The following is a 23,877-nucleotide window of genomic DNA, read 5'->3' on the forward strand; positions in this document are numbered from 1 at the left end:
AGAGATGAGTGAAATCATCTGGTACTTGTCTTTCTCCATCTGGCTTATTTCACTGACCATAATACCCTCTAGCTCCATCCATGTTGACGAAAATGGTAGGATTTGTTTTCTTCTTATGGCTGATTAATATTCCATTGTGTATATGTATCACATCTTCTTTATCCATTCACCTACTGATGGACACTTAGGTTCCTTCCATTTCTTGGCTATTGTAAATAGTGCTGCGATAAACATAGGGGTGCATCTATCTTTTTAAAATTGGGCTGCTGCATTCTTAGGGTAAATTCCTAGAGGTGGTATTCCTGGGTCAAATGGTAGTTCTATTTTGAATTTTTTGAGGAACCTCCATGCTGCTTTCCACAGTGATTGAACTAAGTTACATTCCCACCAGCAGGGGAGGAGGGTTCCTCTTTCTCTGCATCCTAGCCAGCATTTTTTGTTGTTTGTCTTTTTGATGGTGGCAGTCCTTACTGGTGTGAGGTGATATCTCATTGCGGTTTTAATTTGCAATTCTCTGATGACTAGCGATGTGGAGCATCTTTTCATGTGTCTGTTGGCCATCTGAATTTCTTCTTTGGAGAACTGTCTGTTCAGCTCCTCTGCCCATTTTTTAATTGGATTATTTGCTTTTTGTTTGTTGAGGTGTGTGAGCTCTTTATACATTGTTGATGTCAACCCTTTATTAGATCTGTCATTTATGAATATATTCTCCCATACTGTAGGATGCCTTTTTGTTCTATTGATGGTGTCCTTCCCTGTACAGAAGCTTTTCAGCACGATATAGTCCTATATGTTCATTTTTGCTTTTGTTTCACTTGCTGGGGGAGATATGTTCATGAAGAAGTCACTCATGTTTATGTCCAAGAGACTTTTGCTTATGTTTTTTCTAAGAGTATTATGGTTTCATGGCTTACATTCAGGTCTTTGATCCATTTCGAATATACTTTTGTGTATAGGGTTAGACAGTGATCCTCATTTCCTTCTCTTTTGCAGCCACCACCTCGGACTTTGAATCTACGACCCAGACCACCATCAGCGGTGGCAGCACACCCTCATCCCATGTCACATCCGGGGTGTCAGCAGGCCCCGCTGGCACTGGGGACTTTGGGATGAGCGTGTCAGCCCCCCACAGCAGCTCCACCCCTGGGGTATTCAACTTTGTGGCAGGATGGAGTGGGAGAACTGGTGGCACGGCCCCTTTCTGGGGATGCCTGAGTCAGAACTCCCTTGGTGCAGCTGGCCAGAGCACACTATTTGCCATCTATGTGGCCAGCACACCTACGAACACATCTGTGCTTGCAGGTGAGATTTGGAATGGGCTCGGTCTGCAGAGCCAAGGTGCTGTTTTAAGTACCAACATAGTCTACACTCTTGGAACTCTACGCTGTAGTGAAGAGACAGATGTTATCGGTAAACAGCGTCAGGTAGCAGTGTAACTCATGTCCGGAGGAGCTATGTAGGTAGGGAGTGGGAGCCTTTCTGAGACAATAGTAAACGGAGGCCATGGCCGCGGTTCCAGAGTTGGGAGCAGGGACAGCGGCTGGGGTTGGGGGCATTCCAGGCACAGGAGCAAAGGCCCGAAGTCAGAGATGAGCTTATGTTTTCATGAGCAGAGAAGAGTCAGGTGTGGCTAGAGGTTTAAAAAGGAAAGTGGGATAAAATGACGTTAAGAGACAGGCAGTAAGGAAGATCATTCACGGCCTTTTAAAATGTTTTATTTTTTGGTATTAATCTACAATCACATGAAGAACATTATGTTTACTAGGCTTCCCCCTTCAACAAGTCCCCCCACGAACCCTATTATAGTCACTGTCCATCAGTGTAGTAAGATGCTGTAGAATTACCACTTGTCTTCTCTGTGTGGCCCAGCCCTCCTTTGCCCCCCGCCCACATTATATATGCAATTTGTAATGCCCCCTTTCTTTTTCCTGCCTTTATCCCTCCCTTCACACCCATCCTGCTCAGTCCCTTTCCCTTTAGTCCATTTCAATAGGTAGTCCATTCTTGGGTTCTGTGATTCTGCTGCTGTTTTGTTCCTTCAGTTTTTCTTTGCTCTTATACTCCACATATGAGTGAAATCATTTGGTACTTGCCTTTCTCCACCTGGCTTATTTCACTGAGCATAATACCCTCCAGCTTCATCCCTGTTGTTGCAAATGGTAGGATTTGTTTTCTTCTTTTGGCTGAATAATATTCCATTGTGTATATGTACCTCATCTTCTTTATCCATTCATCTACTGATGGACATTTAGGTTGCTTCCATTTCTTGGCTATTGTAAATAGTGCTGAGATAAACATAGGGGTGCATCTGCCTTTTTCAAAACGGGCTGCTGCTTCCCTTAGGGTAAATTCCTACAAGTGGGATTCCTGGGTCAAATGGGATTTCTATTTTGACCTTTTTAAGGAAGCTCCATACTGCTTTCCACAATGGTTGAACTAATTTGCATTCCTACCAACAGTTTAGGAGGGTTCCCCTTTCTCCACAACCTGGCCAACATTGGTTGTTGTTTGTCTTTTGGATGGTGGCGATCCTTCCTAGTGTGAAGGGATATCTCATTGTGGTTTTAATTTGTATTTCTCTGATGACTAACGATGTGGAGCAATTTCTTCTTTGGAGAACTGTTCAACTACTCTGCTCATTTTTTTTTTTTTTATGTATTAACAATTTCTAATTTATTGAACAAAATGAAGATCTGTATGTTTCTTTTATTTTTTAAAAAATTTTGTTATCATTAATTTACAATTACATGAGGAACATTATGTTCACTAGGCTCCCCCTTTCACCAAGTCCACGCCACACACCCCATTACAGTCACTATCCATCATCATAGTAAGATGTTGTAGAATCACTACTTGTCTTCTCTGTGTTGCACAGACGTCCCCATGGCCACCCCCCTACATTATATGTGCTATTCTTTTTCCAGACCCTTACACCTCCCATCCCTACCATCTTCCCCAGTCCCTTTCCCTTTGGTAACTGTTAGTCCATTCTTGGGTTCTGTGATTCCGGTGCTGTTTTGTTCCTTCAGTTTTTCTTTGTTCTTATACTCCACCTATGAGTAAAATCATTTGGTATTTTTCTTTCTCTGCCTGGCTTATTTCACTGAGCAGAATACCCTCTAGCACATCCATGTTGTTGCAAATGGTAGCATTTGTTTACTTCTTATGGGTGAATAATATTCCATTGTGTATATGTACCACCTCTTCTTTATCCATTCATATACTTATGGACACTTAGGTTGCTTCAGTTTCTTAGCGGTTGTAAGTAATGCTGCGATAAATATAGGGGTGCATCTGTCTTTTTCAAACTGGGCTGCTCCCATTTGTTTATTTTTCCTTTTCTGTCCTTTCCCTGGAGAGATATGTTCAAGAAGAAGTCGCTCATGTTTGTGTACAACATATTTTCGCCTGTCTTTCTCTAAGAGTTTTATGGTTTCATGGCTTCCATTCAGGGGTTCGATCAATTTCGAATTTACTTTTGTGTATGGGGTTAGACAGTGATCCATGTTTCCTCCTTTTCTGCAGCCATCACCTCCGGCTTTGAAGCTGTGACACAGACCACCAGCTGTGGGAACAGTACTTCAGGGTTTGGCAGCATCAACTCAGCGCCCTTCACATCCAGGGTGTCAACAGAACCCACTGGCAGTGGGGGCTTTGGGACAAGCGAGGCTGCCCCCCACAGGAGCTCCACCACTGGGGCACTTGGCTCTGCATCAGAACAGAGTGGGAGAACTGGTCTCAAGAACCCTTTCAGTGGAGCCTTGAATCCAAACTCCCTGGGTGCAGCTGGCCAGAGCACACCCTCTGGTTTCCATGAGGACAGCATGCATCAGAACACGCCCGGGTTTTCAGGTGAGATTTGGAATGGGCTCGGTCTGCAGTGCCAGCCGCTGTCTTAAGTGCTGACACAGTCTCCGCTTTCGGAGCTGTATGCTGTGGTGAAGATTTAGATGTTATCACAGAAGTTATCTGTAAACAGCGTCAGGTAGCAGTGAAACCCATAACCGGAGGAGCTATTTATGTAGTCAGCGGCAGCCTTTCTGAGACAATAGCAAACTGAGGCCATGGCCGCGGTTCCAGAGTTGGGAGCAGGGACAGCGGCTGGGGGTGAGGACGTTGCAGGCACAGGAGCAAAGGCCCGAAGGCAGAGATGAGCTTATGTTTTCATGAGCAGAGAAGAGCCAGGTGTGGCTAGAGGTTATAAAGGAAAGTGGGATAAAATGACGTTAAGAGACAGGCAGTAAGGAAGATCATTCACGGCCTTTTAAAATGTTTTATTTTTTGGTATTAATCTACAATTACATGAGGAACATTATGTTTACTAGGCTTCCCCCTTCAACAAGTCCCCCCACGAACCCTATTATAGTCACTGTCCATCAGTGTAGTAAGATGCTGTAGAATTACCACTTGTCTTCTCTGTGTGGCCCAGCCCTCCTTTGCCCCCCGCCCACATTATATATGTGATTTGTAATGCCTCCTTTCTTTTTCCTACCTTTATCCCTCCCTTCTCACCCATCCTGCTCAGTCCCTTTCCCTTTAGTCCATTTCAATAGGTAGTCCATTCTTGGGTTCTGTGATTCTGCTGCTGTTCTGTTCCTTCAGTTTTTCTTTGCTCTTATACTCCACATATGAGTGAAATCATTTGGTACTTGCCTTTCTCCACCTGGCTTATTTCAATGAGCAAAATACCCTCCAGCTTCATCCCTGTTGTTGCAAATGGTAGGATTTGTTTTCTTCTTTTGGCTGAATAATATTCCATTGTGTATATGTACCTCATCTTCTTTATCCATTCATCTACTGATGGACATTTAGGTTGCTTCCATTTCTTGGCTATTGTAAATAGTGCTGAGATAAACATAGGGGTGCATCTGCCTTTTTCAAAACGGGCTGCTGCTTCCCTTAGGGTAAATTCCTACAAGTGGGATTCCTGGGTCAAATGGGATTTCTATTTTGACCTTTTTAAGGAAGCTCCATACTGCTTCCCACAGTGGTTGAACGAATTTACATTCCCACCAACACTGTAGGAGGGTTCCCCTCTCTCCACATCGTGCCAACATTTGTTGTGGTTTGTCTTTTGGATGGTGGCGATCCTTACTGGTGTGAGGTGATATCTCATTGTGGTTTTAATTAGCTTTTCTCTGATGACAAGTGATGTGGTGCCTCTTTTCCTGTGTCTATTGGGCACCTGAATTTATTCTTTGGACAAGTGCCTGTTCAGCTCCCCTGCCCACATTTTTATTGGAATATTTGCTTTTTGTTTGTTGAGGTGTGTTAGGTCTTTATATATTTTGGATGTCAACCCTTAATCGGATCTGTCATTTATGAATATATTCTCCCATACTGGAGGATGCCCTTTTGTTCTGTTGGTGGTGCCCTTTACTGTACAGAAGCTTTTAAGCTGGATATAGTCCCATTTATTCATTTTTGCTTTTCTTTCCCTGGAGCGATATGCTCACGAAGAAGTCGCTCATGTTTATGTCCAAGATATTTTCGCCTGTCCTTCTCTAAGCGTTTTATGGTTTCATGGCTTCCATTCACGGGTTCGATCAATTTCAAATTTACTTTTGTGTATGGGGTTAGACAGTGATCCATGTTTCCTCCTTTTCTGCAGCCATCACCTCCGGCTTTGAAGCTGTGACACAGACCACCAGCTGTGGGAACAGTACTTCAGGGTTTGGCAGCACCAACTCAGCGCCCTTCACATCCAGGGTGTCAACAGAACCCACTGGCAGTGGGGGCTTTGGGACAAGCGAGGCTGCCCCCCACAGGAGCTCCACCACTGGGGCACTTGGCTCTGCATCAGAACAGAGTGGGAGAACTGGTCTCAAGAACCCTTTCAGTGGAGCCTTGAATCCAAACTCCCTGGGTGCAGCTGGCCAGAGCACACCCTCTGGTTTCCATGAGGACAGCATGCATCAGAACACGCCCGGGTTTTCAGGTGAGATTTGGAATGGGCTCGGTCTGCAGTGCCAGCCGCTGTCTTAAGTGCTGACACAGTCTCCGCTTTCGGAGCTGTATGCTGTGGTGAAGATTTAGATGTTATCACAGAAGTTATCTGTAAACAGCGTCAGGTCGCAGTGAAACCTGTAGCCGGAGGAGCTATTTATATAGTCAGCGGCAGCCTTTCTGAGACAATAGCAAACTGAGGCCATGGCCACGGTTCCAGAGTTGGGAGCAGGGACAGTGGCTGGGGGTGAGGACGTTGCAGGCACAGGAGCAAAGGCCGAAGGCAGAGATGAGCTTATGTTTTCATGAGCAGAGAAGAGCCAGGTGTGGCTAGAGGTTATAAAGGAAAGTGGAATAAAATGACATTAAGAGACAGGCAGAAAGGAAGATCATTCACGGCCTTTTAAAATGTTTTATTCTTTTTGGTATCTATCTACAATTACCTTAAGAACGTTATGTTTATTTGGCTCCCCTCTTCACCAAGTACCCCGCACAAACCCCATTGGATTCATTGTCCATCAGTGTAGTAACATGCTGTAGAATCACTACTCATCTTCCTGTGTAGCCTAGCACTCCCCGTGCCCAACCACATTATACACGCTAATCATAATGCACCTTTTCTTTTTCGCTGCCCTTATACCTCCCTTCCCACCCATCCTCCTCAGTCCCTTTCTCTTTGGTAACTGGTAGTCCATTCTTGGGTTCTGTGATTGTGCTGCTGTTTTGTTCCTTCAGTTTTTCCTTTGCTCTTATACTCCAGAGATAAGTGAAATCATTTGGTACTTGTCTTTCTCCGCCTTGCTTATTTCACTCAGCATAATATCCTCTAGCTCCAAGCATGTTCTTGGAAATGGTAGGAATTGTTTTCTTCTTGTGGCTGAATTTTATTCCATTGTGCATACATTCCTCTACTGATGGACACATAGGTTGTTTCCATTTCTTGGCTGTTGTAAATAGTGCTGCGATAAACAAAGGGGTACATCTGTCTTTTTCAAAACGGGCTGCTGTGTTCCTAGGGTAAATTCCTGGGAGCGGTATTGCTGGGTCAAATGATATTTCTACTTTGAGCTTTTTGAGGAACCTCCATATTGCTTCCCACAGTGGTTGAACGAATTTACATTCCCACCAACACTGTAGGAGGGTTCCCCTCTCTCCACATCCTTGCCAACATTTGTTGTGGTTTGTCTTTTGGATGGTGGCGATCCTTACTGGTGTGAGGTGATATCTCATTGTGGTTTTAATTAGCTTTTCTCTGATGACAAGTGATGTGGTGCCTCTTTTCCTGTGTCTATTGGGCACCTGAATTTATTCTTTGGACAAGTGCCTGTTCAGCTCCCCTGCCCACATTTTTATTGGAATATTTGCTTTTTGATTGTTGAGGTGTGTTAGGTCTTTATATATTTTGGATGTCAACCCTTTATCCGATCTGTCATTTATGAATATATTCTCCCATACTGGAGGATGCCCTTTTGTTCTGTTGGTGGTGCCCTTTACAGTACAGAAGCTTTTAAGCTGGATATAGTCCCATTTATTCATTTTTGCTTTTCTTTCCCTGGAGCGATATGCTCACGAAGAAGTCGCTCATGTTTATGTCCAAGATATTTTCGCCTGTCCTTCTCTAAGAGTTTTATGGTTTCATGGCTTCCATTCAGGGGTTCGATCAATTTCGAATATACTTTTGTGTATGGGGTTAGACAATGATCCATGTTTCCTCCTTTTTTGCAGCCATCACCTCCGGCTTTGGAGCTGTGACACAGACCACCAGCTGTGGGAACAGTACTTCAGGGTTTGGCAGCACCAACTCAGCGCCCTTCACATCCAGGGTGTCAACAGAACCCACTGGCAGTGGGGGCTTTGGGACAAGCGAGGCTGGCCCCCACAGGAGCTCCACCACTGGGGCATTTGGCTCTGCATCAGAACAGAGTGGGAGAACTGGTCTCAAGAACCCTTTCAGTGGAGCCTTGAATCCAAACTCCCTGGGTGCAGCTGGCCAGAGCACACCCTCTGGTTTCCATGTGGACAGCATGCATCAGAAAATGCCCGGGTTTTCAGGTGAGATTTGGAATGGGCTCGGTCTGCAGTGCCAGGCGCTGCATTAGGTGCTGACACATTCTCTGCTTTCGGAGCTGTAAGCTGTGGTGAAGATTTAGATGTTAACACAGAAGTTATCCGTAAACGGCGTCAGGTAGCAGTGAAACCCATAACCGGAGGAGCTATTTATGTAGTCAGTGGCAGCCTTTCTGACACAATAGCAAACTGAGGCCATGGCCGCAGTTCCAGAGTTGGGAGCAGGGACAGCGGCTGGGGGTGAGTGTGTTGGCAGCACAGGAGTAAAGGCCCGAAGGCAGAGATGCGCTCATGTTTTCATGAGCAGAGAAGAGCCAGGTGTGGCTAGAGGTTTAAAAAGGAACGTGGGATTAAATGACATTAAGAGACAGGCAGAAAAGAAGATCATTCATGGCCTTTTAAAATGTACTTATTTTTGGTATCAGTCTACAATGACATGCAGATCATTATGTTTACTAGGCTTCCCTCTTCACCAAATGACACCCCATGCCCCATCACAGTCACTGTCCATCAGTGTACTGAGGTACTGTAGAATCACTACTTGTCCTCTCTGTGTTGCTCAGACCTTCCCGTGCCCCCCCTACATTATACATGCCAATCATAAGGCCCCGTTTCTTTCCCCCAACCCTTATCCCTCCCTTCCCACCCATACTCCTCAGTCCCTTTCCCTTTGCTAACTGTTAGTTCATTTTTGGGTTCTGTAATTCTGCTGCTCTTTCCTTCCTTCGGTTTTTCTTTGTTCTTATGCTCCACATATGAGTGATATCATTTGTTACTTGTCTTTCTCCACCTGGCTTATTTCACTGAGCATAGTTCCCGGTAGTTCCATCCATGTTGTTGCAAATGGTACGATGTGTTTTCTTCTTATGGCTGAATTATATTCCATTGTGCATACATTCATCTATTGATGGACTTGTAGGTTGTTTCCATTTCTTGGCTGTTGTAAATAGTGCTGCGATAAACATAGGGGTGCATACGTCTTTTCCATACTGAGCTGCTGTATTCCTAGAGTAAATTCCACGGAACGGTATTTCTGTGTCAAATGGTATTTCCACTTTCACGGTTTTGAGGAACCTTCATATTGCTTTCCACAATGGTTGAACGATTTTACATTACTACGACCATCAAAGGAGGTTCCCCTTTCTCCACATCCTCGCCAACATTTTTTGTTGTTTGTGTTTTGAATGGCGGGGATCTTTACTGGTGTGAGGTGATACCTCATTGTGCTTTTAGTTTGCATTTCGCTGGTGGCAAGCGATGTGGCGCATCCTTTCATGTGTCTATTTGCCATCAGAATTTCTTCTTTGGAGAACTGCCTGTTCAGCTCCCCTGGCCATTTTTTTATTGCAATATTTGCTTTTTGTTTGTTGAGGTGTGTTAGCTCTTTATATATTTTGGATGTCAACCCTTAATCGGATCTGTCGTTTATGAATATATTCTCCCATACTGGAGGATGCCCTTTTGTTCTGTTGGTGGTGCCCTTTACTGTACAGAAGCTTTTAAGCTTGATATGGTCCCATTTGTTCATTTTTGCTTTTCTTTCCCTGGAGCGACATGCTCACGAAGTCGCTCATGTTTATGTCCAAGATATTTTCGCCTGTCCTTCTGTAAGCGTTTTATGGTTTCATGGCTTCCATTCACGGGTTCGATCAATTTCGAATTTACTTTTGTGTATGGAGTTAGACAATGATCCATGTTTCCTCCTTTTTGCAGCCATCACCTCCGGCTTTGGAGCAGTGACCCAGACCACCACCTGTGGGACCAGTACTTCAGGGTTTGGCAGGACCATCCCAGTGCCCTTCACATTCAGGGTGTCAGCAGGCCCCACTGGCAGTGGGGGATTTGGGACAAGCGTGGCTGCCCCCCACAGCATCTCGACCACTGGGGCATTTGGCTCTCCGTCAGAACACAGTGGGAGAACTGGTCTCAAGGATCCTTTCTGGGGAGCCTTGAATCCAAACTCCCTGGGTGCAGCTGGCCAGAGCACACCCACTGGTTTCCATGTGGCCAGCACGCATCAAAACACGCCCGGATTTTCAGGTGAGATTTGGAATGGGCTCGGTCTGCAGTGCGAGTCGCTGTCTTAGGAACCGACACAGTCTCCGCTTTTGGAGCTGTATGCTGTGGTGAAGATTTAGATGTTATCACAGAATTATCTGTAAACAGCGTCAGGTAGCAGTGAATCCCATAAACGGAGGAGCTATTTATGTAGTCAGTGGCAGCCTTTCTGACACAATAGCAAACTGTGGCCATGGCCGCAGTTCCAGAGTTGGGAGCAGGGACAGCGGCTGTGTGTGAGTGTGTTGGCGGCCCAGGTATAAAGGCCCGAAGGCGGAGATGCGCGCATGTTTTCATGAGCAGAGAAGAGCCAGGTGTGGCTAGAGGTTTAAAAAGAAACGTGGGATAAAATGGCATTAAGAGACAGGCAGAAAAGAAGATCATTCATGGCCTTTTAAAATGTACTGACTTTTGGTATCAGTCTACAATGACATGCAGATCATTATGTTTACTAGGCTTCCCCCTTCACCAAATGAACCCCCACAACCCATTACAGTCACTGTCCATCAGTGTACTGAGGTACGGTAGAATCACTACTTGTCCTCTCTGTGTTGCTCAGACCTTCCTGTGCCCAACCTACATTATAAATGCCAATCATAAGACCCCGTTTCTTTTCCCCATCCCTTATTCCTCCCCTCCCTCCCATACTCCTCAGTCCCTTTCCCATTGGTAACTGTTAGCTCATTTTTTAGTTCTGCAATTCTGCACCTCTTTTCTTCCTTCAGTTTTTCTTTGCTCTTATGCTCCACATATGAGTGATATCATTTGTTACTTGTCTTTCTCCACCTGGCTTATTTCACTGAGCATAGTTCCCTCTAGCTCCATCCATGTTGTTGCAAATGGTAGGATTTGTTTTCTTCTTATGGCTGAATTATATTCCATTGTGCATACATTCATCTACTGATGGACATGTAGGTTGTTTCCATTTCTTGGCTGTTGTAAATAGTGCTGCGATAAACATAGGGGTGCATACGTCTTTTGCATACTGGCCTGCATATTCCTAGAGTAAATTCCATGGAGCGGTATTCCTGTGTCAAATGGTATTTCTATTTTGAGCTTTTTGAGGATCCTCGATATTGCTTTCCACAATGGTTGAAAAATGTTACATTACCACGACCATCATAGGAGGTTCCCCTTTCTCTACATCCTCGCCAACATTTGTTGTTGTTTGTGTTTTGGATGGCGGTGATCCTTACTGGTGTGAGGTGATACCTCATTGTGCTTTTAGTTTGCATTTCGCTGGTGGCAAGCGATGTGGCGCATCCTTTCATGTGTCTGTTTACCATCAGTATTTCTTCTTTGGAGAACTGCCTGTTCAGCTTCCCTGGCCATTTTTTTATTGCAATATTTGCTTTTTGTTTGTTGAGGTATGTTAGCTCTTTAAATATTTTGGATGTCAACCCTTAATCGGATCTGTCATTTATGAATATATTCTCCCATACTGGAGGATGCCCTTTTGTTCTGTTGGTCGTGCCCTTTACTGTACAGAAGCTTTAAAGCTTGATATCGTCCCATTTGTTCATTTTTGCTTTTCTTTCCCTGGGGCGCTATGCTCAAGAAGAAGTCGCTCATGTTTATGTCCAAGATATTTTCGCCTGTACTTCTGTAAGCGTTTTATGGTTTCATGGCTTCCATTCAGGGGTTCGATCAATTTCGAATTTACTTTTGTGTATGGAGTTAGACAATGATCCATGTTTCCTCCTTTTTTGCAGCCATCACCTCCGGCTTTGGAGCAGTGACCAAGACCACCACCTGTGGGACCAGTACTTCAGGGTTGGGCAGGACCATCTCAGTGCCCTTCACATTCAGGGTGTCAGCAGGCCCCACTGGCAGTGCGGGCTTTGGGACAAGTGTGGCTGCCCCCCACAGCATCTCGACCAATGGGGCATTTGGCTCTCCGTCCGAACGGAGTGGGAGAACTGGTCTCAAGAATCCTTTCTGGGGAGCCTTGAATCCAAACTCCCTGGGTGCAGCTGGCCAGAGCACACCCTCTGGTTTCCATGTGGCCGGCACGCATCACAACACGCCCGGGTTTTCAGGTGAGACTTGGAATGGGCTCGGTCTGCAGTGCCAGGCGCTGTCTTAGGAACCGACACAGTCTCCGCTTTTGGAGCTGTATGCTGTGGTGAAGATTTAGATGTTATCACAGAATTATCTGTAAACAGCGTCAGGTAGCAGTGAATCCCATAAACGGAGGAGCTATTTATGTAGTCAGTGGCAGCCTTTCTGACACAATAGCAAACTGAGGCCATGGCCGCAGTTCCAGAGTTGGGAGCAGGGACAGTGGCTGTGTGTGAGTGTGTTGGCGGCACAGGAGTAAAGGCCCGAAGGCAGAGATGCGCTCATGTTTTCATGAGCAGAGAAGAGCCAGGTGTGGCTGGAGGTTTAAAAAGGAACGTGGGATTAAATGACATTAAGAGACAGGCAGAAAAGAAGATCATTCATGGCCTTTTAAAATGTACTGACGTTTGGTATCAGTCTACAATGACATGCAGATCATTGTTTACTAGGCTTCCCTTTCACCAAATGACTCCCCATACCCCATTACAATCACTGTCCATCAGTGTACTGAGGTACTGTAGAATCACTACTTGTCCTCTGTGTGTTGCTCAGACCTTCCCGTGCCCCCCCTACATTATACATGCCAGTCATAAGGCCCCGTTTCTTTCCCCCAACCCTTATCCCTCCTTTCGCACCCATACACCTCAGTCCCTTTCACTTTCGTAGCTGTTAGTTCATTTTTGGGTTGTGTAATTCTGCTGCTCTGTCCTTCCTTCAGTTTTTCTTTGTTCTTATGCTCCCATATGAGTGATATCATTTGTTCTTATGCTCACACATATGAGTGATATCATTTGTTACTTGTCTTTCTCCACCTGGCTTTTTTCACTGAGCATAGTTCCCTCTAGCTCCATCCATGTTGTTGCAAATGGTAGGATTTGTTTTCTTCTTATGGCTGAATTATATTCCATTGTGCATACATTCATCTACTGATGGACATGTAGGTTGTTTCCATTTCTTGGCTGTTGTAAATAGTGCTGTGATAATCATAGGGGTGCATACGTCTTTTCCATACTGGGCTGCTGTATTCCTAGCGTAAATTCCACGGAACGATATTTCTGTGTCAAACGGTATTTCCATTTTTAGGTTTTTGAGGAAACTTCATATTGCTTTCCACAATGCTTGAACGATTTTACATTACCACGACCATCATAGGAGGTTCCCCTTTCTCCACATCCTCGACAACATTTGTTGTTGTTTGTGTTTTGGATGGCGGTGATCCTTACTGGTGTGAGGTGATACCTCATTGTGCTTTTAGTTTGCATTTCGCTGGGGCAAGCGATGTGGCGCATCCTTTCATGTGTCTGTTTACCATCAGAATTTCTTCTTTGGAGAACTGCCTGTTCAGTTCCCCTGGCCATTTTTTTATTGCAATATTTGCTTTTTGTTTGTTGAGGTGTGTTAGCTCTTTATATATTTTGGATGTCAACCCTTAATCGGATCTGTCATTTATGAATATATTCTCCCATGCTGGAGGATGCCCTTTTGTTCTATTGGTGGTGCCCTTTACTGTACAGAAGCTTTTAAGCTTGATATGGTCCCATTTGTTCATTTTTGCTTTTCTTTCCCTGGAGCGATATGCTCATGAAGAAGTCACTCATGTTTATGTCCAAGATATTTTCGCCTGTCCTTCTGTAAGCGTTTTATGGTTTCATGGCTTCCATTCAGGGGTTCGATGAATTTCGAATTTACTTTTGTGTATGGAGTTAGACAATGATCCATGTTTCCTCCTTTTTTGCAGCCATCACCTCCGGCTTTGGAGCAGTGACCAAGACCACCACCTGTGGGACCAGTACTTCAGGGTTGGGCAGGACCATCTCAGTGCCCTTCACGTTCAGGGTGTCAGCAGGCCCCACTGGCAGTGGGGGTTTTGGCACAAGCGTGGCTGCCCCCCACAGCATCACCACCACTGGGGCATTTGGCTCTCCGTCAGAACAGAATGGGAGAACTGGTCTCAAGAATCCTTTCTGGGGAGCCTTGAATCCAAACTCCCTGGGTGCAGCTGGCCAGAGCACACCCTCTGGTTTCCATGTGGCCAGCATGCATCACAACACGCCCGGGTTTTCAGGTGAGATTTGGAATGGGCTCGGTCTGCAGTGCGAGTCGCTGTCTTAGGAACCGACACAGTCTCCGCTTTTGGAGCTGTATGCTGTGGTGAAGATTTAGATGTTATCACAGAATTATCTGTAAACAGCGTCAGGTAGCAGTGAATCCCATAACCGGAGGAGCTATTTATGTAGTCAGTGGCAGCCTTTCTGACACAATAGCAAACTGAGGCCATGGCCGCAGTTCCAGAGTTGGGAGCAGGGACAGCAGCTGTGTGTGAGTGTGTTGGCGGCACAGGAGTAAAGGCCCGAAGGCAGAGATGCGCTCATGTTTTCATGAGCACAGAAGAGCCAGGTGTGGCTGGAGGTTTAGAAAGGAAAGGGGGATAAAATGACATTAAGAGACAGGCAGAAAAGAAGATCATTCATGGCCTTTCAAAATGTACTTATTTTTGGTATCCGTCTACAATGACATGCAGATCATTATGTTTACTAGGCTTCCCCCTTCACCAAATGATCCCCCATACCCCATTACAGTCACTGTCCATCAGTGTACTGAGGTACTGTAGAATCACTACTTGTCCTCTGTGTGTTGCTCAGAACTTCCCGTGCCCCCCCTACATTATACATGCCAATCATAAGGCCCCGTTTCTTTTCCCCATCCCTTATCCCTCCCTTCCCTCCCATACTCCTCAGTCCCCTTCCTTTTGGTAACTGTTAGTTCATTTTTTGGTTCTGCAATTCTGCAGCTCTTTTCTTCCTTCAGTTTTCTTTGCTCTTATGCTCCACATATGAGTGATATCATTTCTTACTTGTCTTTCTCCACCTGGCTTATTTCACTGAGCATAGTCCCCTCTATCTCCATCCATGTTGCTGCAAATGGTAGGATTTTTGGGTTCTGCAATTCTGCAGCTCTTTTCTTCCTTCAGTTTTTCTTTGTTCTTATGCTCCACATATGAGTGAAATCATTTGTTATTTATCTTTGTCCACCTGCGTTATTTCATGAGTATAGTCCCCTCTAGCTCCATCCGTGTTGTTGTAAATGGTAGGATTTGTTTTCTTCTTATGGCTGAATTATATTCCATTGTGCATATGTATCACATTTTTTTACCTGTTCATCTACTGATGGACATGAAGGTTGTTTCCATTTCTTGGCTGTTGTAAGTAGTGCTGCGATAAATATAGGGGTGCATACGTCTTTTTCATACTGGGCTGATGTATTCCTAGAGTAAATTCCACGGAGCGGTATTCCTGTGTCAAATGGTATTTCTATTTTGAGCTTTTTCAGGATCCTCGATATTGCTTTCCACAATGGTTGAACGATTTTACATTACCACGACCATCATAGGAGGTTCCCCTTTCTCCACATCCTCGACAACATTTGTTGTTGTTTGTGTTTTGGATGGCGGTGATCCTTACTGGTGTGAGGTGATACCTCATTGTGCTTTTAGTTTGCATTTCGCTGGTGGCAAGCGATGTGGCGCATCCTTTCATGTGTCTATTTGCCATCAGAATTTCTTCTTTGGAGAACTGCCTGTTCAGCTCCCCTGGCCATTTTTTTATTGCAATATTTGCTTTTTGTTTGTTGAGGTGAGTTAGCTCTTTATATATTTTGGATGTCAACCCTTAATCGGATCTGTCATTTATGAATATATTCTCCCATACTGGAGGATGCCCTTTTGTTCTGTTGGTGGTGCCCTTTACTGTACAGAAGCTTTTAAGCTGGATATAGTTCCAGTTGTTCATTTTTGCTTTTCTTTCCCTTGCCTGGAGAGATATATTCATGGGAAGTCACTCATGTATATGTCCAAGGGACTTTTGCCTGTCTTTCTCTAAGAGTTTTATGGTATCATGGCTTACATTCATGGGTTCGATCCATTTTGAATTTACTTTTGTGTATGGGACAAGGCAATGATCCATGTTTCCTCCTTTCTTACAGCCATGACCTCGGGCTTTGGAGCCGTGACCCAAACCACCAGCTGTGGGAACAAGACATCAGTGAACGGCAGCACCCTCTCCTCGCCCTTCACATCCAGGGCGTCAGCAGGCCCCACTGGCAGTGGGGGTTTTGGGATGAGCATGGCTGCACCCCACAGCAGCTCCACCTCTGGGGCATTCGGCGTTGGGTCAGGTCGGAGTGGGAGAACTGGTCTCAAGAACCCTTTCTGGGGAGCGTTGAAACCGAGCTCCCTGGATGCAGCTGGCCAGAGCACACGCTCTGGTTTCCATGTGGCCAGCACGCATCACAACACGCCCGGGTTTTCAGGTGAGATTTGGAATGGGCTCGGTCTGCAGTGCCAGGCGCTGTCTTAGGTACCGACACAGTCTCCGCTTTTGGAGCTGTATGCTGTGGTGAAGATTTAGATGTTATCACAGAATTATCTGTAAACAGCGTCAGGTAGCAGTGAATCCCATAACCGGAGGAGCTATTTATGTAGTCAGTGGCAGCCTTTCTGACACAATAGCAAACTGAGGCCATGGCTGCAGTTCCAGAGTTGGGAGTAGGGACAGCAGCTGTGTGTGAGTGTGTTGGCGGCACAGGAGTAAAGGCCCGAAGGCAGAGATGCGCTCATGTTTTCATGAGCAGAGAAGAGCCAGGTGTGGCTGGAGGTTTAGAAAGGAAAGTGGGATAAAATGACATTAAGAGACAGGCAGAAAAGAAGATCATTCATGGCCTTTTAAAATGTACTTATTTTTGGTATCAGTCTACAATGACATGCAGATCATTATGTTTACTAGGCTTCCCCCTTCCCCAAATGATCCCCCATACCCCATTACAGTCACTGTCCATCAGTGTACTGAGGTACTGTAGAATCACTACTTGTCCTCTGTGTGTTGCTCAGACCTTCCCGTGCCCCCCCTACATTATACATGCCAATCATAAGGCCCCGTTTCTTTTCCCCATCCCTTATCCCTCCCTTCCCTCCCATACTCCTCAGTCACTTTCCCTTTGCTGTTATTTCTTTTTTTGGTTCTGTAATTCTGCAGCTATTTTCTTCCTTCAGTTTTTCTTTGTTCTTATGCTCCACATATGAGTGATATCATTTGCTACTTGTCTTTCTCCACCTGGTTTATTTCACTGAGCATAGTTCCCTCTAGCTCCATCCATGTTGTTGCAAATGGTAGGATTTGTTTTCTTCACATGGCTGAATTATATTCCATTGTGCATACATTCATCTGCTGATGGACATGTAGGTTGTTTCCATTTCTTGGGTGTTGTAAATAGTGCTGCGATAAACATAGGGGTGCATACGTCTTTTTCATACTGGGCTGCTGTATTCCTTGATTAAATTCCACGGAGCGGTATTTCTGTGTCAAATGGTATTTCTATTTTGAGCTTTTTGAGGATCCTCCATATTGCTTTCCACAATGGTTGAACGATCTTACATTACCACGACCGTCATAGGAGTTTCCCCTTTCTCCACATCCTCGCCAACATTTGTTGTTGTTTGTGTTTTGGATGGCGGTGATCCTTACTGGTGTGAGGTGATATCTCATTGTGCTTTTAGTTTGCATTTCTCTGATGGCAAGCGATGTGGCGCATCCTTTCATGTGTATTTGCCATCAGAATTTCTTTGGAGAACTGCCTGTTCAGCTCCCCTGGCCATTTTTTTATTGCAATATTTGCTTTTTGTTTGTTGAGGTGTGTTAGCTCTTTATAGATTTTGGACATCAACCCTTAATCGGATCTGTCATTTATGAATATATTCTCCCATACTGGAGAATGCCCTTTTGTTCTATTGGTGGTGCCCTTTACTGTACAGAAGCTTTAAAGCTTGATATCGTCCCCTTTGTTCATTTTTGCTTTTCTTTCCCTTGCCTGGAGAGATATATTCATTGGAAGTCACTCATGTATATGTCCAAGGGACTTCTGCCTGTCTTTCTCTAAGAGTTTTATGGTTTCATGGCTTACATTCAGGGGTTCGATCCATTTTGAATTTACTTTTGTGTATGGGGCAAGGCAATGATCCATGTTTCCTCCTTTCTTACAGCCATGACCTCGGGCTTTGGAGCCGTGACCCAAACCACCAGCTGTGGGAACAATACATCAGTGAACGGCAGCACCCTCTCCTCGCCCTTCACATCCAGGGCGTCAGCAGGCCCCACTGGCAGTGGGGGTTTTGGGATGAGCATGGCTGCACCCCACAGCAGCTCCACCTCTGGGGCATTCGGCGTTGGGTCAGGTCGGAGTGGGAGAACTGGTCTCAAGAACCCTTTCTGGGGAGCGTTGAAACCGAGCTCCCTGGATGCAGCTGGCCAGAGCACACCCTCTACCTTCCACCTGGCCAGTACACCTCAGGACACGTCTGGGATTGCAGGTGAGGTTTGGAATGGCCTCGGTCTGCAGTGCAAGGTGCTGTTTTAAGTGCTGACACAGTCTCTGCTTTTGGAGCTGTAAGCTGTGGTGAAGATTTAGATGTTATCACCGAAGTTATCCATAAACGGCGTCTGGTAACAGTGTAACTCAAGACCAGAAGAGCTATTTAGGTTGTCAGCGGCAGCGTTTCTGACACAATAGCAAACTGAGGCCATGGCCGCAGTTCCAGAGTTGGGACCGGGGACAGCGGCTGTGTGTGAGTGTGTTGCCGGCACAGGAGTAAAGGCCCGAAGGCAGAGATGCGCTCATGTTTTCATGAGCAGAGAAGAGCCAGGTGTGGCTAGAGGTTTCAAAAGGAAAGTGGGATAAAATGACATTAAGAGACAGGCAGAAAAGAAGATCATTCATGGCCTTTTAGAATGTATTTTTTCTGGTGTCAGTCTACAATGACATGCAGGTCATTATGTTTACTAGGCTTCCCCTTCACCAAATAACCCCCCATACCCCATTACAGTCACTGTCCATCAGTGTACTGAGGTACTGTAGAATCACTACTTTTCTTCTCTTTGCTGCTCAGACCTTCCCGTGCCCCCCCTAAGTTATACATGCCAATCTTAAGGCCCCGTTTCTTTTTCCCAACCCTTATCCATCCCTTACCTCCCATCCTCTTCAGTACCTTTCCCTTTGGTAACTGTCAGTTCATTTTTGGGTTCTGTAATTCTGCTGCTCTTTTCTTCCTTCAGTTTTTCTTTGTTCTTATGCTCCACATGTGAGTGAAATCATTTGTTATTTGTCTTTTTCCTCCTGCGTTATTTCATGAGCATAGTCCCCTCTAGCTCCATCCGTGTTGTTGTAAATGGTAGGATTTGTTTTCTTCTTATGGCTGAATTATATTCCATTGTGCATATGTATCACATTTTTTTATCCGTTCATCTACTGATGGACATGTAGGTTGTTTCCATTTCTTGGCTGTTGTAAGTAGTGCTGAGATAAACATAGTGGTGCATATGTCTTTTTCATACTGGGCTGCTGTATTCCTAGAGTAAATTCCACGGAGCGGTATTTCTGTGTCAAATGGTATTTCCATTTTGACGTTTTTGAGGAAACTTCATATTGCTTTCCACAATGGTTGAACGATTTTACATTACCACAACCATCATAGGAGGTTCCCCTTTCTCCACATCCTCGCCAACATTTGTTGTTGTTTGTGTTTTGGATGGCGGCGATCCTTACTGGTGTGAGGTGATACCTCATTGTGGTTTTAATTTGCATTTCTTTGATGACAAGCGATGTGGCGCAGATTTTCATGTGTCTATTGGCTATCGAAATTCTTCTTTGGAGAACTGTCTGTTCAGCTCCTCTGCCCATTTTTTAATTGGATTATTTATTTTTTGTTTGTTGATCCGTGTTAACTCTTTATATATTTGGTTGTCAACCCTTTGTCAGATCTTTCATTTATGAATATATTCTCCCTTATTGTAGGATGTCCTTTTGTTCTGTTGATGGTGTTCTTTACTGTACAGAAGCTTTTAAGCTTAATGTAGTCCCATTTTTTCTTTTCTGTTTTTGTTTCACTTCCCTGGGGAAATATGTTCATGAAGAAGCTGCTCATGTTTATGTCCAAGAGATATTTGCATGTTTTTTTCTAAGAGTTTTATGGTTTCATGACTTACATTCAGGTCTTTGATCCATTTCGAATTTACTTTTGTGTATGCGGTTGGACAATGATCCATGTTTCCTCCTTTTTTGCAGCCATCACCTTGGCCTTTGCAGCTATGACCCTGACCACCAGCAGCGGGACCTGTAGGTCAGTCTTTGGCAGCACCACCTCATTGCCCTTTACATCCAGGGTGTCAGCAGGTCCTGCTGGCATTCGGGGCGTTCGGATGAGCATGACTACCCCCCACAGCAGCTCCACCACTGGGACATTCGGCGTTGGATCTGTACGTAGTGGGAGAACTGGTCTCAGGAACCCTTTCTGGGGAAAGTTGAATCCGAACTCCGTGGATGTGGTTGGCCAGAGCACACACCCTCTATCTTTCACATGGCCAGCACACGTCAGGACACCTCTGGGATTGCAGGTGAGATTTGGATATGGAATTTTAAAATGTTGTCCTGGAATGTTTGAATATTCCCCAGAGAAAGGATAGTACCTCAGCATAACCCATGGCTTTATTGTGTTAATCATGCAGGCCTACCTTATTTTTTTGACTTAACCTACATGCTGTTTTTTTTTTTTTCTCCTTTGGCCCTAATCAAGTAGTTTGCAATCTGGGCGATTAATAATGGCAAGCCAGCCCAGCATAAACAACATAGTCACAGGCAGGAAGGATTTCATCTTAAAAATAAGATTGTGTTTTAATACCCAGGAAGTTAAGAAGTAAGATTCTTAACTTACTCTTTAGCAAACAGACAATATCTCAGCCCACCCTGGGGGCGCACCCCCAGGCAGTCTTGTTTGATATGCTCCCAGACCAAGAAGGCTCAGCTCCCAGGGAGAAATCACAGCAGGAAGTTGCTTGTGTTAAGTTAGTTCTAAGTATTATTCAAAGACCACCCAACAGGTCTGCAACACCAGCCCTTAGTCACATTCCTGAAGAATCCTTAAAAGGGGGAACCCCCAAGCTCTCAGGGCGCTCCTCTCCCTGATGTCGCCTGCACTTTCTAAGTGCATAACCTTTTCACTTTAAACTTTCTTTTCAACCTTTCAGGGTGCTGTCTCTCTCTGAAGTTGCCTGCACTTTTTCTGTAAGCACTTTAAATAAAACTTTTCCTCTGCTTCACTGCTGTGTCTCTGCCTTTTGATTCTTTTTTGCGGTGGAGACAAGGACCAAGGAAAATAGACAATGCTACCCCAACAACCCCACCCCATCTTCAAGGAATATCCAGGTCACCCTGACTAGAGAGACTTGTGGCTTACCAAAGGTTCCAGGTCCAGCAAAGCCCTGGGCAGGTGCTGAGGACACCACAGAGGAGAGGCTGCTGCCCAATGCACCTACCCCAGGGGTGTTCTGACCAAAGGTGGGTGTGGATGTGCCTAGAATGGAGAGACTGCAAAGAAGTGGAAACTAGGCCCACAAGCAAAAGGTGTCAAAGCAGGCGGTAATGAACTGGGGGGAGGTGAGCTTGCAAACGCATCCCCACAGGATCCCTTAGCCCACACCACTATCCAGCTCACCCCTTGGTAAGGAAGCACACGGGTGACTGGGTCCTAACCCCTGTGCTCCAGGTGAGCCTGCCCCCCCACCACTGCAGCAGAGCCCGAGCTGTCCTTTGGCCACCTGAGGAGAACCTTTGCACTCCCTTGGGCACCACAACTCAGCTGAGGGGGACACTGAGTGGACCTCTCTTCTATCAGGACTAACGTTATGTCTCCTCCCCGTTTGCCTGCCACCTCTCCTCTACTTCACCGCAGCCCCACCCCACAGTCAGCCCCCATCCTCCCAGAGGCCCACTCGAACTCGGTCTCCTGCACATGCTTGCCCTCATGGAGTCTCCTGCCCAGTGCTGGGCTACCCTCCACAGCAGCTCTCTGGGAAGGTCCTCTCACATGTAACTGTATCTGTCTAGGCCTGAGGTGGGGAGGGTGCCACCCGAGGTGCTGACCTTGCAATGTACTCTTCCCCCACACCCAACCTCAGGGGGTCACACCTTATCACAACCCGGAACTGCTCTTGCCCCTAGATCTCGGCTGCGAGCACAGTGCTGTCCCTGCTCCCGTGCCAACCGCACCCACTCTGGATCGTCTGCCTCATCAGGGCCTGTAGTCAGCCCCCTGCTCCTCCTGTTCCCTGTGCCATTTAACCAGGTTGGGTTTACTCTCTATCCACTGATTTTAGGTCCACACCTCAAGACTGAATGTTGCTGGACAGACACAACTGTGCTGACTGGCCTTGCTTCAAATTCCTAACCACAATTTCCCAGACTTCAGAACTGCCCGGCACAGCTCTCACACGTCGTTTTCTCCCCCTCTCCAAAATGACTACTGAGAGAGGCCCTCCTTGGTACACAACTCCCTCTAACCCGCGCCAAGGAGCACTTATATTCATTCAGTGAGGAAAACGGAATCTACCAGGGCCCAAACTACTTATCATGCATCTTCCACATGGCAAATAAAATCACTTCCTTCTGCCTGAAATTCTATAGTGACTTCCATTAGTATTTTAACAAAAACATTTTAAAAGGCCATGAAAGATCTTCCTTTCTGCTGTCTCTTAATGTCAATTTATCCCACTTTCCTTTTTAAACCTCTGGCCACAGCTGGCTCTTCTCTGCTCATGAAAACATTAGGCTTGTGTCTGCCTTTGGGCCTTTGCTCCTGTGCCTGCAAGGTCCTCACCCCCAGCCGCTGTCCCTGCTCCCAACTCTGGAACTATCGCCATGGCCTCCGTTTTCTGTTGTCTCAGAAAGGCTGCCACTGACCACCTAAATAGCTCCTCTGGTCATGAGTTATACCGCTTCCTGACACTGTTTACAGATAATATCTGTGATAACATCTCTCTCTTCACCACAGCGTACAGCTCCTAGACCGGAGACTGTGTCAGCACTTAAAACAGCACCTGGCACTGCAGACCGAGCTGATGCAGGCCATGCTGCTCATGCTGTTTGACAAGGTCCAGGCACGAGGAGGAATCCTGAAAACAGGAAACCTCATAGCTGGCCCCTGCTAATTCCCGCACTTATTTTTGCAGTTATGATGTTGGTGATTGGGCTCATATATGGGAAATCTTATGTAATTAAGATTTATTCACTTTTAGTAAATAACATAACCCAAAATATTGATCAAAGCAGCAATTCCGGAAATGAAAGCAGTGTTATGGGACCAACCGTTCCAGGCGTACTGCCACAAATAAGTGAGGCAGAACAGCCCAGGCCTCTCTTAAAACTAGATGCAGTTTGTCCTCCCCTTTGTAACAATTCAAACATGACTAACCAGGATTTCTTTAGAATATTGGCAGAGAAGGAGTTATGGGAACCTAGGCCATGGAAAAACCCATTCTCCCAAGAAACTTATATGAAACAGCAAAGTAATAAAGATTAATAGTCCCCACTGCCCAGGGCCCCCCTTATGTTGCTTATAATATTAGAAGACACCTCTGGTAACCCTCTCATAGGAAGAATTTATGATCAAAATAAAATTTATATTGACAAATATCCCATATATAAAAGTTTATGATAAATTTATAAAATATTATTATATTAATAGTAAGGTAGTAAGAGCAGATTTAGTGTTATTATATAAAGGATAAAGAGGACTGCAAGGCCCTGGTGCCTGTAAACGCAGGAAGAAAGGTGTAAACATCTGAAATTGTGGAATGAATATTATAAAAAAATAAGGTGTTTTTATTGTATTCATAGGAATGTTAAGGAATGGGTGATAGGAGT

The 23,877-nt window shown here is 45.4% G+C and overlaps 1 protein-coding gene and 1 long non-coding RNA gene across 2 annotated transcripts; one reads left to right on the top strand and one right to left on the bottom strand.

Moving 5' to 3' along the window:
- Positions 1–249: 249 nt before the first annotated feature.
- LOC130679127 (uncharacterized) lies at positions 250–10,195 on the bottom strand. The gene is made up of 2 exons (XR_008992118.1): positions 9,734–10,195; positions 250–3,532 (listed from the first exon to the last, which is right to left on the bottom strand). It is a non-coding gene; the product is annotated as an uncharacterized LOC130679127 (long non-coding RNA).
- Positions 10,196–17,111: 6,916 nt separating this feature from the next.
- On the top strand, positions 17,112–23,693 carry LOC130679116 (putative nuclear envelope pore membrane protein POM 121B). Its single transcript, XM_057486952.1, has 3 exons — positions 17,112–18,493; positions 20,245–20,573; positions 21,204–23,693. Exons 1-3 carry the CDS (start codon positions 18,139–18,141, stop codon positions 21,219–21,221), a joined length of 702 nt encoding a protein of 233 aa, XP_057342935.1. The 5' UTR covers positions 17,112–18,138; the 3' UTR covers positions 21,222–23,693.
- Positions 23,694–23,877: the final 184 nt, after the last annotated feature.

Source organism: Manis pentadactyla, chromosome 10 (assembly GCF_030020395.1).
Source record: "Manis pentadactyla isolate mManPen7 chromosome 10, mManPen7.hap1, whole genome shotgun sequence".
NCBI lineage: Eukaryota > Metazoa > Chordata > Mammalia > Pholidota > Manidae > Manis > Manis pentadactyla.